The sequence below is a fragment of the Notamacropus eugenii genome, chromosome 5, assembly GCF_028372415.1.
Source record: "Notamacropus eugenii isolate mMacEug1 chromosome 5, mMacEug1.pri_v2, whole genome shotgun sequence".
Taxonomy (NCBI): Eukaryota; Metazoa; Chordata; class Mammalia; order Diprotodontia; family Macropodidae; genus Notamacropus; species Notamacropus eugenii.
The window spans coordinates 117,696,824-117,713,968 of record NC_092876.1 but is presented as its reverse complement, the minus strand read 5'-3'; the positions used below and the strand labels follow the sequence as shown (position 1 = coordinate 117,713,968).

The window sequence follows — 17,145 nt, the reverse complement described above, 5'->3', positions numbered from 1 at the left end:
TAAACTCATGATAGAGAAGGGACTCAATCCTCTTTCCCATCTTTTAAACTATGGGACAAATGAGTGTTAATGATATTCCTTTGCAGTGCTGCTATTCTGTTTGGTATTTTGCCAGATGTGAAGCTGGAGCTCAGTGCTTTAGTCTCCTATAAGTTTCCTAAGACTCTCTTTGCTGTTTTGGGATTTGAGTTTTCCTGCTTTTTCACTGGTTTCTGGTTATAGCAAAATGATTACCCTTTCAAAGTGTAATCCTTTTTCAAGTTGAATATTATTAAGGGAAAAGAGCAGGCAAGGACGGTTGGTTTTTCTTCATTTTACCTTGGTCTACATTTCTTTTTTAAGGACCATGCCTTAAAACTAAATCATTCTGGCTCTCACTGATTGGTCAACAATAGGTCCCAGATGAAACCTCATTTGGTCATTGCTTGGACTCTGATGGTTCAGAGTGAAAGTAAATAGTAATTATTTCTGTTTTGGCCAAGAACCCTAGGGTACTCCCCTCCCAGATTTTTGTTTTTGTTTTTGTTTTTTTTTGACTAGGTCAAAGAGGTCATTTTTTGCCTCATTTCTTACCTAGCTTTAACCATTGAATGGGTTTTGCCTCAGTCAAACTGAGACCTGGGAAAGATCTTAGCTTAAAAGTGCCAAGGTGTCATCCTTCATCCAGGGACTACGTCCAGGGCCATCTCCAGTAGTCCTGTTCTATAAACTTGCCATTGGACCCAGATGGCTTAGGAGGAGAGAGTAAGGCTGGTGACTTTGCACTGTTTTGCCTCACTTAAATCCAATTCACTTGCAAGTCATGACATCTTCTTCCTGTCATGATCCTCTTTTGGAATGAAGGACAAACAATTCAGGAGGACAAAGTTGTTCTCCATTCTAGAATTAGAAGGGAACCATCTCTATGGCTGAATATGCAGCTTTATACCTGAATGTGTGAATCTGTAAAATAATCAGATTTGGTCATAAAAGAAAGAGGTTTAAACACTGCTACAGAGATAATGGAATCACACAATATTAGACCTGGAAAAAGTATTATAACACAGAATGTAAGGCCTGAAAGGGAACTTAGAACATAGAATCTTAGAGCTGGAAGGTATATTAGAGCCTTACCCCTTTATTTTATAGATAAAAAAATTCAAGCCCAATCAGGTAAAATGCTAAAAGTCAAAGTGATAGTAAATGAGTGAACTTGGAATCAAACCCCTAAGTGACACAGATGGCCCAGAATTCTTGCCTTCAACTATCTAAAAGATTGTCTTTTTTTTTTTTTAATACAAGCTGAATGGAGTTTGTTCAAGTAGGATCATATATTTAGAGCAAAAAGGGACCTTCAATATCATTCAATTCAACCCCATAATTTTATAGAGCAGAAAAATGAGTGTCAGACATTAAATGATTTTCTTAGGGTTATATGGTAGTAAGAAATGATAATAGTAAGAATTGGATTTGAATCTAGGTCTTCTAATTAGAGGAAAGAACTAGTAAATTTCAATTCAATAAGAACTGTCTATAAGACAAAACTGTCTATAACAGGAGCCAATTGCCCTCAGTGGTAGTGAGGTTCTTGTCAATGGAAGTTTTCAGAGCTTGGATGGCTATTGGTTAGGGATGTTATAGAAACAGGGTCCTTGTGTTGTGGACCCCTTTGATGATCTAATGAAGTTCATGGACCCTTTGTCAGAAGAATGTCTTTAACGTATTAAAAATACATAGGGTTATGAAGGAAACAAATAATATTGAAATATAATCGTAGTTTTATTTTTCTCACCCAAGTACACAGATCTCTTGAACTTTATTCATGTTCTTCTTGGGAATTCATGGAGCCAAGGCTAAGAACTCAGCTTACAGAGTTGATGCCTTGTTGAAGGAGAGGGTGGAAATGGACTCAGAGAACTCTTCCAAATCAGAAATTCCAAAATTCCCTAATTTATCACAGATGAAGGGAGGATACCTCATTTGCTTTGGAAAATAAGAAAGGCTTCCTTTTCAAAGATATTTTCTAAGGGGCAGATTCCTAGGCTCTCATTCTAATCCTACAGTCATACTATAAGAAAAGTTTACAAGTCTCCAGAGACATTCAAATTCCTTGCCTCTAATTGAACAATTTAGTGTTATCACTATAATTTGGTACAACAATGCAAATGCAATTAGATAGGAAATTAAAAAAAGGTTAGACACTTAAGGGCTTACAATGGTTCAATCTGATAGCATTCAAAATGATGAAGTTCAATAGTGAGATTCACTTTTCGAGCCTCAGAAAGCTTTCAATGTCTTCCTTGGTCACTTATCAAAGGCTGTCTTTTGTTCATTGTGGTTGAATCCTTTCTTTCAGTCCCATGGGATCTTTAGTGACCCTATTTGGTTTTTTTTTGGCAAGGATACTGGAGTGGCTTGTCATTTCCTACTAAGACAAACAAGGTTAAATGACTTGCCCAGGGTCGCACAGCTGAGTGTCTGAGGCTAGATTTGAACTCAGTTTCTTCCGAGTCCAGGACGAGCACTCTATCCACTTCACCAACTACCTTCCCGTTTTCTTTCCATGCATTACCTTAGCTTCTTCTCAAGCACTGCAGACTGGGGACAGGATGAAGACACCAGTACTTTCTGTGTACTTGCCAATGACAAGTATGAGCTTTAGACTGCTACTAGATGGGAAGACAAGGTTCTCCTTGGTCTTTCTCATTGTTTACTTACAAGAGCCTTGCTCTATTCAGTTGTGTGTGTGCTTTAGAGTTCCTGAACAATCTTTCCTCCTCTGCCCTGTTTGAAAGTTACCTGAGAGTATTTGGACCTTAAACCCTAAAGGAAACAGATTGTTAGGTTAGATGGAGTATTGATCTGGGAACCAATAGGATCTGAAACACTGCTTTGGACCCGTTGTGTGATCTTGCCCAAAACATTTCAATTCTGTAAATCTCCATTTCCTCAATTGTAAAATAAACAGACAGTTGGACAAATCATTCTATCAATTTTTAGGCACTTTCCGACCCTCTGATCCATGAAATTTAGAAGGATCTTCTCACCTTCAGAGTTAGTGGAATCAAATCTCATTCAAGTAGCCCCCCTTGCTGACTCACTTGCAGTCTTTTGTACAAGCACAAAACAAATTGCAGGGACAGAAGAAAGTCAATGTCCCCCTCTCAGCGTTGTAAAAGAAAATTCCTGCAGGAGCTTGTAAAAGGAGACAATAGAGATATGAACTCAAAGGGAAGACAGGTTTTCTTTCAGAGGGTTGAGGACTAAAAAATGCTCACACAGAAGGAATGGGAAATTAAATCCTGTCACTTGCCAGGCTCCTGACAAACAGCCTTCTCTTTTCCCAGTAGTTACACGTTTCTTTTGTTACATAAACTTCTGTCACTGCTCAGCCAAGAAGATGCCAAACTTTGACAGCTCTTCCCCTGCACGAAATGCCAATAATGGTACCCAGAGGATCCAACCTACAATAAGCCCATTTTTGGAAGGCCCAAATCAGGGATGGGGAGACTGTGGTTTTGAGGACACATGTGGTCCTCTAGGTCCTCAGCTGCAACCCTTTGAGTGAATCCAAAGCGGTCAATCCTATTGCCAGAGGTCCATGGTGAAATGTTCCCAACCCTAAGGAGATCCATGAACCCAAGGGTTAGGAATTCTAATTTTTGTCCAGATTCTTCCTTAGGAGGTAAATAGGGGCAAGAGAGAAGAAGCACTTTTTCCAAAGTCACAGAGGTAGAGGTGTGTGTGTGTGTGTGTGTGTGTGTGTGTGTGTGTGTGTGTGTGTGTGTGTGTGTGTGTGTGTGTGTGTGTGTGTCTTTTACCTTTTAAATCCAAATGAGTTTCTTCCCTTGCATCAGAACAAAGAAAAGCAAATACCCACTCAGCTTTGCATAATATAACCTAGTATAACCATCTTTAAATTTAGAGAAAATATTTATGAAGAAAAGAAGCTAGTTCTTCTTTTGTCGCACCTTCTCAGTTAGTACTTCCTGTAATGTTGCATAATTGTTTTTTCCCCTGGAGTACCATTGAGATCACAGAATAATGGTTTATATTTAAAAAAAGGAACTTTAATTCTTAAAACAATGTATCTTTAAATAAATCTCTTATTATTAGAATAGGCATTTGTACACATATAATATCAAGATCCTTATAGCTGCTGCCTTGAATGAAGACCTATTAAGTTCATGATTATACAATGGTGTTTGAATTATAGTTTACAAGAGAGCTAAGAAAACTTTTTATTTTTCCCTAGTGAGAGTCAGTGACTCATAGAAAAGACTGAAGGTTGCATTCAAGTAACAAAGACCATTAATTTAGTTTCTTTGGGAATTTTGTTTTTGAAAAAGAAATGAATAAAAAAGTTTAATCCCTCTCTTTTCAAGTTAAGATGTGAGGATTCAAAGTTTTACTAACAGCGTAATTGAGATTATTTCCAACATATTTCATTCCTCTATTTATAGCCAGTTAAAAGAAAGGGGATGGGAGTGATATAAAGGATGCAGAACAGGAAACAGAGGGAAAAAAAACCAGAAAGACTACTGGGGTGAAGTTGAGGTGAATGACCATCAAGAAAGAAAAAGAAGGAAGGAGAAAGGAGAGAAGAAATAAATAGACCTGGATTCTTAACCTTTTTGTGTTTCCTGGACCTTCATAGAAATTCACAGAACAATTTCCCTTAATAAAAAGATTTGTTCCGTAAAACTTTGGCCACTTTGCTTACACTAAGTACTTAATATATGTTGCTATAAAGAAGCTCACCAAGAAATGAAACATCCTTTAAAGCAATACATTTCTCATCCTTTCTCACCAAGTGTTCATGCAGGGAACTGTTGATTGGCTATAGGACTGTTCCAGGGACTTGTACATCAAAAAGGAAGTTGGAGTCAAGTCTTTAAAAAGTTCCTTTTAAACTTGAAATTTTGATTCTGAAGTAGGGATCAGATCTTTACAGGGATTGGTAGTTCCCTTCTCTACTCTATAAGAAGGAAATCGTTGAAAAGAAGAAATAGAAGGAATTAGAATAGGCAAAGAAGAAACTAACTTATAACTCTTTTGTAGACAATATGATATACTTAGAGAATCCTAGAGAATCAAGTAAAAAACTACTTGAAATAGTAAACAACTTTAGCAAAGTTTCAGGATATAAAATAAACCCACATAAATCATCTGCATTTCTACATATTACTAACAATGTCCAACAACACGATATAGAAAGAATTACAGTTTTAAGTTACTGTAGACACTATATGATATTTGGGAGTCTACCTGCCAAAACAAACCCAGGGACCACATAAACACAACTACAAAACACTTTTCATATAGTCAGATCAAAATAATTGGAAAACATCAATTGCTCATGGGTAGGCTGAGCTCATATAATAAAAATGACAATTCTGCCTAAATCAGTGCCTTTATGCAGTGCCATACCAATCAAAATATCAAAAAAATTATTTTCTAGAGCTAGAAAAAAATATCAGAATTCATCTGGAAGAATAAAGGTCCAGAATATTAAGGGAATTAATGAAAAGAAACACCAGGGAAGGAGGCCTAGCCAATTCATGACAGAAATTTCTAACAAGCTTCTGATTCCCCCTCCCTCTCTATAGTTAATTGTGTGTTCTGTATTTGTCCTACCATTAATTGTCAATTTGTCTGTCAATGTATGTCTCTGTCTGCATCATGTGTGCTGTGAATGAGTATGTTATCTTGCAAAATTTAAAATGCAGGCAGCCAGAGACTTCTAAGGGCTGTAGCTAGGGAAATAACCAAAACTGTAAGACTTTTCCTCATTTTTTCAGTCTGGCCAACCTGGAATTATAATGGGAAGTTAGATCATCTTAGCTAAAATCATCTTAGCAAATTTTGTAGGTTGTGAGATTAATCATTAAAATGTTTGGAAACTGATCATTTGGAATTATTGGTAAAGAAACTCCTGAGACTATATGTAACTCCAGGAACTCAATTTGCTAAAACACCCCCTCCCAATCCTGATCACTTAGCATTCCTCAGTCCCTGCTCAAGAGTTAAGAGGGTATCTCAACATGAGGATTTTTAAGAGCCACAAGGATTCATGTTAACCCCTCTCATCCCAGATCACATTATAGAGAAGAGAATGAGGGGAAGTATAGGGGTAGCTATTTGCAGACTAGCAATGATTTTAACAGTCCTGGGCCCTTGGGCAGCTTGTAGCCCACCTTCCTAAGTAAAGCTTGGAAATGTCATCTAGGTCATATACATACTGTTCACCCTGTGCCAGCAGCTGCAAAAAGCCCCAGGCTTATTAAATTCTGCAGCTATGGGGAGAGGGAAAGGAGAATGGACCAAGGCTGTGGTGGAAATTCACTAAGCCCTGCTTACAAGAATTATCACCACTGGGACATCATCTTTTCTGCTCTTGGTAAACTTCACACTTTTCTATTCCAGTTGCAAAAAAAGTATTTTATCTGTGTTTGACCCATTTCCTGATTCGTAAAGGGAAAAATAATAATGGTTGTTGTGGGATCAAAATTATATAATGATTGTAAAATACGTAACATAATGGCTGGTATATATTACACACAATATTATTATTATCTCTCTATAATTTAATGTAATTGTCGACTTTGAATTGATTTTTGAACATCCAAAAGTAATAAGATGAATAATCTATACATGTGATAATCTGGAAATGCAATTGCTATCATATTTAAATTCATTGTTTGTACTAAAACTGTATTTCCAAGATTGTATTTCCAAAATTCTCTTCGATTGTGAAATTTGAGAGGCCATTGTGAGGTAGAAATGTTGTCAAAGCAATTTTTATTTGGATCTTGTTGCATATGAGTTGGACTTTTAAAAGGAAGTGATGAAATTAGGTAATTTGATATTTACTATGATAGCAGATATTTCCATTTGAAATCTTGACTATTATGAAAATATATATATACATATATATGTATATATATATATATATACATATACATATGGTGGTTTAAAGTTAAACTTTCCACATATTATGCAAGGTTATTTACAAATGCATTAACCAAAAGTTCTTAGAAACTCTGCAAAAGTTTCTTTGTTATAGAATTTATATTGAGCAAATGAGAATCCTTTAAAAAAATTGGGATGTAATTTTCAAACCTGTTTCATCTAAGGATGTATTCACATATGTTAATTTGAAGGTTTATGGACTACCTATGTAAAATGTCAGAGTGTACTTAATTTCTAGTGATATATTTAAGGAAAATTTGTTATTGTGATAAGGCTAAATTAATTGGATATATCATTCTTGACTTTTAGAAACTAAATCTCCTCTCCAAAAACCTTTTTGACTAAGGAGCTTTGTAATATCTAAGAATTCTGTAATAACTAAGAATTTAGTTTTGTTATAATACTTTGTGAATTTATGTTACTTTACAGCAACACAGTTAAACGAATGCCAGTTTTAAAGGTTTATTTTTGCTTTAATAGAATGGAATGGAATTTAATGGAATATCATTTTAAAAGTTTCCAACTAATTTTCTTCACAAATGTTTAATGAACATCAGAATAAATTTTAAATTGTTTTTAAGGAAGGGAAAATACTTTTAGAAGAAATATTTTGAAAAATCTTGTGTGATTTTTAGAAGGCCTACTAAATTTCAAAATAATTTACTGTTAAATTAAGCTCTAAAGAAGAAGAGATTGTGTTGGTTTGATATGAATTTGTAGTCATTCCATGGCCTAAGCAAAAGTTAAAATTAGTATTTAAACATACACACACATATATATATACATATGTGTATGTATGTATATATGATTTAATTCCTGAAGTATCTCAATCTTCCAGAGTGAATATGATTAGGGAAGAATAAACAAGCTTGTGAAACAATGACACAAATCCATCAGTCTGTAAGGTGCCATTAACCTCTTTACTTTGTTTAAGCTAGAATGAAATTCCAATACAGTTATGCTAGTAAAAAGTAATAACTTACGAGCTATCTTGTCATATTGCTAAAATGTAAAGGAAAACTGCATAATCTGAAGAATAGGATTGAGAGATTTGGAAGGATAAATAAAGGTCTGACTGAAACTATGGAAGATATGGAAGACAGATAAAAAATTTGGGAACAAATGGGAGTGATCCAAACCTCTCTTGTCCTTCAGATAGTTACTGTGGATCAGTTTCAGATGGTTTAAACATGTTTAGAGAGTGTGAGGAAGTATTTTAAGAAGCACAGAAAAATTATGTAACTTGATTTGATAATTAATAGCTCAATCAAATTTGACATGGCCCTATCTGAAGGATACCAGCCAATATTTATTTGCTGTTTAAGACTTTATGGGACTGCAATTTACTATTGTTTTAAGCTCCGATTACAGGAATAGTTGCCTAAGTTGTCATAAGGCCAACTGACATGTACTACAGGCTGAGAAGTGCTAAAGGTGAATACCTAGGAAGGTCCTGAACTCTATTTCCCAAATGTGTTATTTTCTTTCTGAAAGAGGAAATTCCCCAACTGATTACTCCCAGGTCCTGCTTTCAGCACCTAGTGATTACATAATTGACTCTCAGCCATGAATCATTTCTGGAATCAAACAGAACTTAGGAAGTCCTTTCCTTGTGTAAGCTGTATGACATTGTCTCTCTGTTTCTTTTATATCAAATTTCTATAATCAGGTAATTACAAGGCTAAATCTATTAAATAAATAGATGGACATTGGAACATCTCTGAATTAATATAATAGGAAGCAAGAATGAATAGCTTACAATTTCACCTATATTCATGGTTATATAAATAAACAAATAATCATAGAGATAGCATCCTCCAAAGGAGGAAATGATTAGACCAAGTAAGAAGATAAAGATGTTAAGGTGACAGATGTCTAATGTAAAAGGATAGTAATTTTTGAGGAAAAACAACAGAATCAGACTGATACCTCTAAGAATTATGTACAGATGTATATGAATGACTTCCAAAATTTATCACGTTTTGGTAAGAAGATCTCAAATTTGGATTGTTGCATAAATATTGTAAAAGATAATAGTGAAAAGTGAGATTATCTTTTCTTTATTAAAGTATCTGACTGATAATTTTTTAAAGGCAGATGAACTCATTTCATGGTTGGACCCTCACATTTTAAAAAGATTCTTATATGAGATTCAAGATTTAGATCAAGACAGAAACAGCAATTAATACATGTAAATCTTCCTTCTCAAAACTAGCCTATTGTGAGCCATCTAAGTTTAATCTATACCTGACTTAATGCAAAAATGAAATTTTGTGAATGTTTGAGAAAAACTTTATTGTATTATTTGAACATATCCATGCATTGCTGGGAAATTGAACCATTCCTATGTGCCTTTAGCTATGTTAGTAATGTTGTGCTGTTTCCTCTCAATTATCAAATCATATGTTTAGTGGGAGCCCCTGTCAGATCTATCTGACTATATGAACTTTTGATCCATCTGTCACATCTATTGCCCCTGCCCTTGAGTGGACCCTTGAGCCTATAGTAAACCTTGCCTTCTGGTTTTGAAAGAGCCTGAAAAAGATGACATCAGACATAGACAGCTCTCCCAAGAGTTTGGACCAGACCTGCGTGAAGAACAGTTCCCTCCCTACCTGACCCCTTTGCATACCCTGGACTGGTTACTTATATCTTTGGTAGCTTTATGCTCCCTACCTTGATCTCCCTTACAGCCTGCTTGTTTGCAGTTACTTTGCAGTGGCTGCCCATCTCTGGGGATGTCCAGTCACAAGGAAAGAGCAACCCCTTCTCCCATCTCCCCACTCACCCTATGAATCTGACAAAGAATTCAGCCTTATCTTTAGTGTCCCCTATTTCAGTAAGTGGTTGGGAAGAAACCCAAATCCAACTAGATAAGGATTTTTTAGAACTCCCCCACCATCCCTAAAGAAGAGGGAGGTTTTTCCATACATTCCTTTGTCTCCAGGTGAAGCCTTCAGCTTGCCAATCAAAATGAGGAAATGATAATCATTTAATATCATTTTTGGATTTTAATAAGGTCTAGAGTTTGAGTTAATCAATCAGAAGGAGAGCCTAGACCTAATATTCTCATTGTTCTGTGAAGTAAACTCAGAGAATACTTCCTCCTATGTCAACATGGTCAGAAGGAGCTGACAGCATAATTTATGAGACTCTTAACCCGAAACACTATCTTGAATAATGGCACTTTTTCTGTATATTAATATTTTATGGCATGTTAATGGTAAAAAAAAAACCCACAGACATCCTGGGTCATAATTTCAATGGAAACTTTGCCAACTTTCTTATTTTATTGCATTTACAACTTTTTCAATTAAGAAAATTCCTTTCTCATGGTATAGCTAAACACATATAGAGATCATAAATCTGTGGGACACAGAAATTTTTGGATTGTCTTGAAACAGATTTAAGCCTGGACATTCTTGTATCAAACAGTCAGAGGTTTTCTTCTAGCTCCATGATAATGTAATTGCTAACTTTAAGGGAATAAACAATATGAAACTAACCTGTTTGCCTCTTTTAAACACATTTTAAAGGTGGACAATAGTCATATGAGAAAATGTTCTAAATAACTAATTAAATTAGATTAGATAACTAACTGATTAGAGAGATGCAAATCAAAATAACTCTGAGGTACCACATCACACCTATTAGATTGGCTAACATGACAAAATAAGAAAATAATACATATTGGAAAGTTGGAACACTAATTCATTGTTGGTGGAACTGTGAGCTGATCTAAACGCTCTGGAGAACAACTAGGAACTATGCCCAAAGGGCTATAAAATGTACATACCCAGCAATACTACTTTTAGGGTTATATCACAAAGAGTTCATAAAAATGGGAAAAGGACCCACACATACAAAAAATATCTACAGCAGCTCTTTTCATGATGACAAAGAACTGGAAACTGAGGGGATGCCCATTAATTGGGGAATGAACAAGTTGTGGTATATGAATGTAATAGAATACTATTGTGCTATAAGAAGTGACAAAGAGGCAGACTTCAAAAAAACCTGGAAAGACATACATGAACTGATGCTGACTGAAGTAAGCAGAGTGAGAACATTATACACACTAACAACCACAGTGTGAGAGGACTGTTTTTGATAGACTTAGCCCTTCACAGAAATGCAAAGACCTAAAACATTTTCAAAGGACTCATGAAACAAAATGCCATCCACATCCAGAGGGAGAACTATGGAGTCTGAACGCAGAATGAAGCAGAATAATTTCTGCTTTGCTATGTTTTGTTTTGTTTTTTTTTTCATGGTTTCTTCCATTCATTTGAATTCTTCTATTCAACATGACTAATGTGAAAATGTGTTTAATAGGAATGTATGTGTAGAGCTCCAAAGAAGATTGCATACCATTTTGGGGAGGGAGGGGGAGAAAATTTGAAACTTATGGAAGTGATTTTTGAAAACTAAAAACAAATAAATTAATAAATTTGGGGAGAAAAGAAGGAAAATATTGTAAAATGAGTTGTCCATTCTATTTAAGTTTTTTCCACAATTTCAAACTTTTAATGTGAAAATTCTGTAGGGCCTTTCCCTAGGCCTGAGGATTAGCTCACAAAAACAATATTGTAATTGTATAAAAATAAACAACTCATGTGCAGTTATATAAAGGTTATTTCCTCTCCTAAAGTCCTCATCTGTTTTTTCCTTATAGCATAGAGCAAGTCCTGGCTTGTCAAAAGCTAGATCAATGTATTACATGTCCTGAAAGGTGCTAGTAAATTTAAATGGTTTGCTGTGATTTAACAATTAGTTAATTTATTCACATATCAGCTGAACATCTTTAAAGTGTGAGACCCTGTGTTAGGCTAAATTGTTGAGGATATAAATATGTACAGGCATACTGGCTGACTTCAAAGAGCTTGCAATTTAATAGACACAGTCATAGCTAGGCTTGGGCAAATGGTGCTTTGCTCAGGGCACTAAAACATATGACAGGGCATGGTACTTAATAAGAGTAATAATAACAGTGGCTAACATTTACAGAGTGCTTACTATGTGCCAGGCACTGTGGGAAAGCCCTTTACAATTATATTTGATCCTACCAAACCTGGGAGGTAGATTCTATTATTATCACCATTTTACAGATGAGGAAACTGAGGCAAATTGAGGTTATATGACTTGCCCAGGATCACACTTCTACTAAATGTCTGAGGCCAGATTTGAATTCAGGTCATCCTGACTACAAGTCTGGCCACTCTATCACGCACTGCACCATTTAACTCTCTCAGGATATTTCCCTACTTTTCAGGGAATGCCTTGTCTGTGGAACTTTGCGTTCCTCTAAAGAAGAGGTCAACAAAATTCTTGTTTTTTGCACTGTCTGAGAGTTAATAATAGCTTTTATATTTTAAAATAAAGTTTTATTGCATATAAAACTGTCAAAACCATTCTTAGCTTGTGGACTGTACAAAAACAGGCTGTATTGCGATCCCTGCTCCAGAGTAAGACAATAGGGCTGACCTGCCAGGGGCAAACCACAGGGTCCTCTCACTGTGGAACACCTCCCAAACACCTTCCTTCCTCCCCCTTCTCTGAACTCCTGCAGAGGTGAAGGTCAGGATTCTCTGGAGAATGGATGCTGCCATATCTTGGAATGATTGTTCCAGAGTGGGGCTATCCCCTCTTTCTTAAGTCCCATCCCCATTTCCCAGTGAAATTGCCCCAACTACAGTTTTTGTTAGTTACCATTGTTTGGGAAAAAGGAAAAACAAACAAAGAAACAAAAAACAAAGCAAACAGCTATCTAGATTTTAGGCTTACAGATTTAGAGATGAAAAAGGAAAGATCTTAGAGGTCATTTAGTTCAAGATCCTTAGAAGATGGTGGATGGGGGAGAGTTCTTACAAGTCATTCAAAAAATCTTTCTCTGTCTCTCTGCTCTGCCTCTCTTTTTCTTTTTCTCCATATGTATTACTGTCGATGTTTATCTTTAATCAGCCCCAAAAAGTATGCATTGTGATTCAGCATAATAATGAACTACAACTTTCTGATGCCTGAATAATGTCACACCTAAATATGACAGTATTCTTCAAATGTCTGGAGAGGCTATTGTAACGAATACAATGCAAAGTAATTGAAGAGCTTACTTAATACATAGCAGCTTTTTGTCATTGTTCATTTTCTCCATCAATGGGAGCTAATAGTAGATTTACTAACAAATGGCAATCTCTGCATAGATGGTTTTGACAAATGGTTCCTCAAAGACAAAAACCTAAAGGGCAGTTACCTCTACTCTAGCAAACATCCTCATTTTATAGAAGAGGAAAGTGAGATTTAGAAGGGGTTACAGACTTGATCAAAGTTATCCCATAAGGTAAGAGTGATGGGGTATATTGTCTGGGAATCCCTTGGAACTCTCCTTCCCATTTGGTCTGGAGTTCACCTGAGGTCATAAGCCTTTCTTTACCTTTAACCTAGTCTAGCTCTCCATTATCTGTTACCTCCAGATTGCTTTCAGCTGTGTCCCAATCTTGATTCACATCAAAATCCCACCCTCTTGGTTTTGACCTCCAATCACCCCAGTGCCATCAAGATCCTCCTTAGACTCCTCCTCAAGACCCTCCCAAAACCCTCCTCCCATCACCCCAGACTATTAGAACAACCCCTTGATCTCTTCCACAATCTTTCTGTATATTAACTCCATCCTGCCTCCATGAAGGCACTCAGATTCAATCTGGTTCAGATTCTATCTGGCCTGCTTGTCAATATAAGCATCACAAATGGTGAGGTTTCTTAAGAGTCAACCCAATATGGCATATCTTAAATAAACTGTTTTTCTTTGGCTTAAAGAAGGCTTGAGTCAAATTTACTTGGGCAGGAACTGGGGTGTTGGTATTTTGGGATCCCAAACACTCCAAACCTCAACATATATGGTTTCCTGACCAGAAATGTTGACAATCTCAAATTCTTCTCCAGCCAAGACTGACTTCAAGGGGTTTCCCAGAGCCTATACCCCATCAAGAGCAGAGTGGAAGCTAGAACCAGGTTCGTTTGGTTTTGTTTTTATTCTAAGTCCATTGCTTTTTGTCACTGCACCTGTCATCTTCAAGGTCCACTTTGAATTTTCCTCAAAGAATCCTTTTCCAATCACACCACTCTATCTTTGTTATGATAATTCCGTATTTTATATTATCCTCCAATTGCCCTATGGTATGAACCGTATCTCCTTAAAAATACTGTCTCTGGAGGGCAAGGATCTGGCCATCTTCTGATCTCCCACAGTATCCAGCATAAGGCTGTGCATAGCATCTCACTACACTACATACAATATCATCATCCACCGTCCCACAGAAGGAATCTTCTGACTTAGTCAAAAAAGAAGAGAATCAAAGAATTAGAACTGGCAGGAGCTTAGAAGTCCTCAAGTCCAAGCCCCTTATTTTACACTTGGGGAAACTGAGGCTGAGAGAGGCCAAGTGACATGCCAAGGGATACACAGCTATGATGCAATGATTAAGTATCAGAAGATGGCTTTTAACTCAGGTCTTTCAGACTCCAAGTCCAGTGCTCTATTCAGCATGCCATAGATAAGAGGGTCTCCTCAGTTTCCTTTGGTTCCCTTGCTCTTTCCCACATTTGTACCATTTATAGAACTTCAGATTTCTACAGGCAAAGGTCAGCTTCAAGATTATGAAATCAAATCCTACTGTCTACACCTAAGTAAAATGAGGCCCATAGAGGTTATCTAACTTTCCCAAAGTTATAAAGCTAATGAGTGGCGAAGTCAAAACTAGAGGCTATGACGTTTATTTCCTATTCTAATGAACTTCTCAGTATACTTAAGAGCTGACATTTCTCTAATAATCCAAGGGGAAGGGAATAAGCATTTATGTATTTACACACCTGCTATGTGCCAGGCACTGTGCTCACAGCAACTCTACAAGGTAAGTAATACAAATCTTATTACTATTCTCCTGAAGGAGAATCTGGGGCTCCTGGAACATAAATGACTTTCTTAAGGTCACTCAGCTAGTAATTGAGCTGGGATTCAAACCCCCATCTTCCCTGAGCTCTTTTCATTCTACAAAGCTTCACATATTGATCTGTTTACTTCAGGTGCTCACCTGCCTCCTTCATTATAAATTCATACACTTCTCTCTTCACAGTTATTCCTGACTACTATAGGCTTCCACCTATCTTTCTATTCTCTAACTGACAGTGTATCTCACTTTTTTCCTTAATTTAATTTAATTTATTTTATTTTTCCTTAATTTTATTATATTTTGTATCATTGACTCATTACTCCCTCAGTAAGTTATCTTCTTACCAAGTCTGGAAGCCCTATGAGGACAGGTATAATGTTTCACACCTTCACTATATTCATCAGACAGTCTATCATGGTGCTGAGCATAGAATATATGCTTTAAAATGCTTATTGGTGGTCTGATAAATAGAAATCCAGTGAACTTTTATAAACGCAGATGTTGATTCTTCTGAGTGATGGGAGGAAAAATGATCATACATCCCAGTTATTAATGTCCTGTTCCCACTCAGTCTTTTCTTGACAGTCACCCCAGAAAGTCTGCTTTGAATGTCTTCTATTTCCATGTGACATTCTTCCAAAAAACTATTAGTCTGAAAAGTCCATATACAAACATAGTTCCTCAGTGCCACAAATTTCCCTTCCAAATAACTACTCCCTCAGGTCTTACCTGAGTCTGCCATCCTCTGCTGCAGCTCCTCCTGGTATAATCTTTGTAATAAATATGCCAGGATCATCTCCAATGTGGGGATTATCTGTGCCTCCAGCAATACTGAATCCCAGCCCAGAATTGCCCTGTAGAAACAGTTAACATAAATTGAAATGATGTGACTGACCGTGGATTTCTTTAAAGTTTCACTTGTTCCCTCAGTGTTATCAACTTGCTACTCAATTTGGGAAATGAGTGATAATAGTTTTGTGCACTAGCTGTCAGCTAGCAAAGTGAAGGTCAGGAAACAGCATTTGACTGAGAGTTTCCTTTCCCACAGTTCTGAGAGTTCTTTGAAAGATAAAATGAGGTATTAATTTCTAAGATGATAGGTGTATCAAAATGTTTATTCTTAAGAAACAATTTCATGTTTTGTTCATAAAGATAGAGACTTGGCAAGCCCTTCTGATGCAAGATATGTTTTAGGGAAGCTATATTATTTGTGCAGATTTTACAAAAATTAATAACTCATATTTATTCAATGCTTCCAAGTTTGCAAAGCATTTCCTCACAACATTCTTATGAAACAGAAAATACAAGTATGATTCTTCCTTTCCTAGACATGGGAAAAGTGAAGCTTAGAGATCTTTGGTGACTTACCCATTATTATATAACTAAAAAGGGACAACCGATCTACCTCTTAGCATTTGTCACCAAACCAAGCTCCTTGAGTTTGAAGCTCCTTGAAATCCTTGAGGATTTCATTTTCCAGTGTTCTCCCTTTGAGATTATTTCTAATTTTCTTCTTTGTCTTGTTTATATATAGCTTTTTGCATGTCTTCTTCAACAAAGGTCTGTAAACTCTTTGAGGCAGGGACTCCTACCCCCTTTTCTTTGTATATACTTAGCACTGCACCTGGAAAAAAATGGGTGTGTGTACATACACACATATGTATATACATACATACATGTATATGTATATGTGTATACACACACTCATATAATATACATGTTGTTGTCTTGATTTGACTTAACTCAATCCATCTCCTTTCCCCAAAGAAGGAATATCTCATTAAAATACAACAAATTGATTGAGAAGCATTATAATATGTAAAGAAATATTTCCATAATTAGCATAAGTAGTCTTATTTCCTCTTAAAGCTTTAGTTTGAAAGAGGATCTTGCATTCACTACACATTTGATGCTTAATCAGTTTGATGAAGATCTGTTCTCTGGAGTCAACAAAACAACACCATAGGGACAAAACCAACAGACATTGGAAGTAAGCCAAAGTATCAACTACTCTGAGGAGTTTGATGTCATTATGGGATCATTTCGAACTTATAAAGAGTTGTGTGACTCTCCTTTTTAAGGTAAATAAAACTGAAAAAAGGCTAAGTACAATGGAACAACTGTAAAGTTAAAATGAATCCTTTTGCATATATAACTATAGCATGACTATCATCCATGTATGCACGTATGTATGTATATATTTATCTATTTATCTATCATCATTCTTCAGGTCCAGGCCTGTGTTTGG

At 36.2% G+C, this 17,145-nt stretch overlaps 1 protein-coding gene across 14 annotated transcripts in view; it reads right to left on the bottom strand.

Moving 5' to 3' along the window:
• DLG2 (discs large MAGUK scaffold protein 2) overlaps positions 1-17,145 on the bottom strand; it is a 1,590,913-nt gene that overhangs the window by 789,581 nt on the left and 784,187 nt on the right. For all 14 annotated transcript variants that reach the window (XM_072610680.1, XM_072610682.1, XM_072610692.1 and 11 more), the window contains one exon: positions 15,627-15,751. In XM_072610680.1, the coding sequence (XP_072466781.1) occupies positions 15,627-15,751 (125 nt within the window). The remainder of the gene's footprint in view (positions 1-15,626; positions 15,752-17,145) is intronic.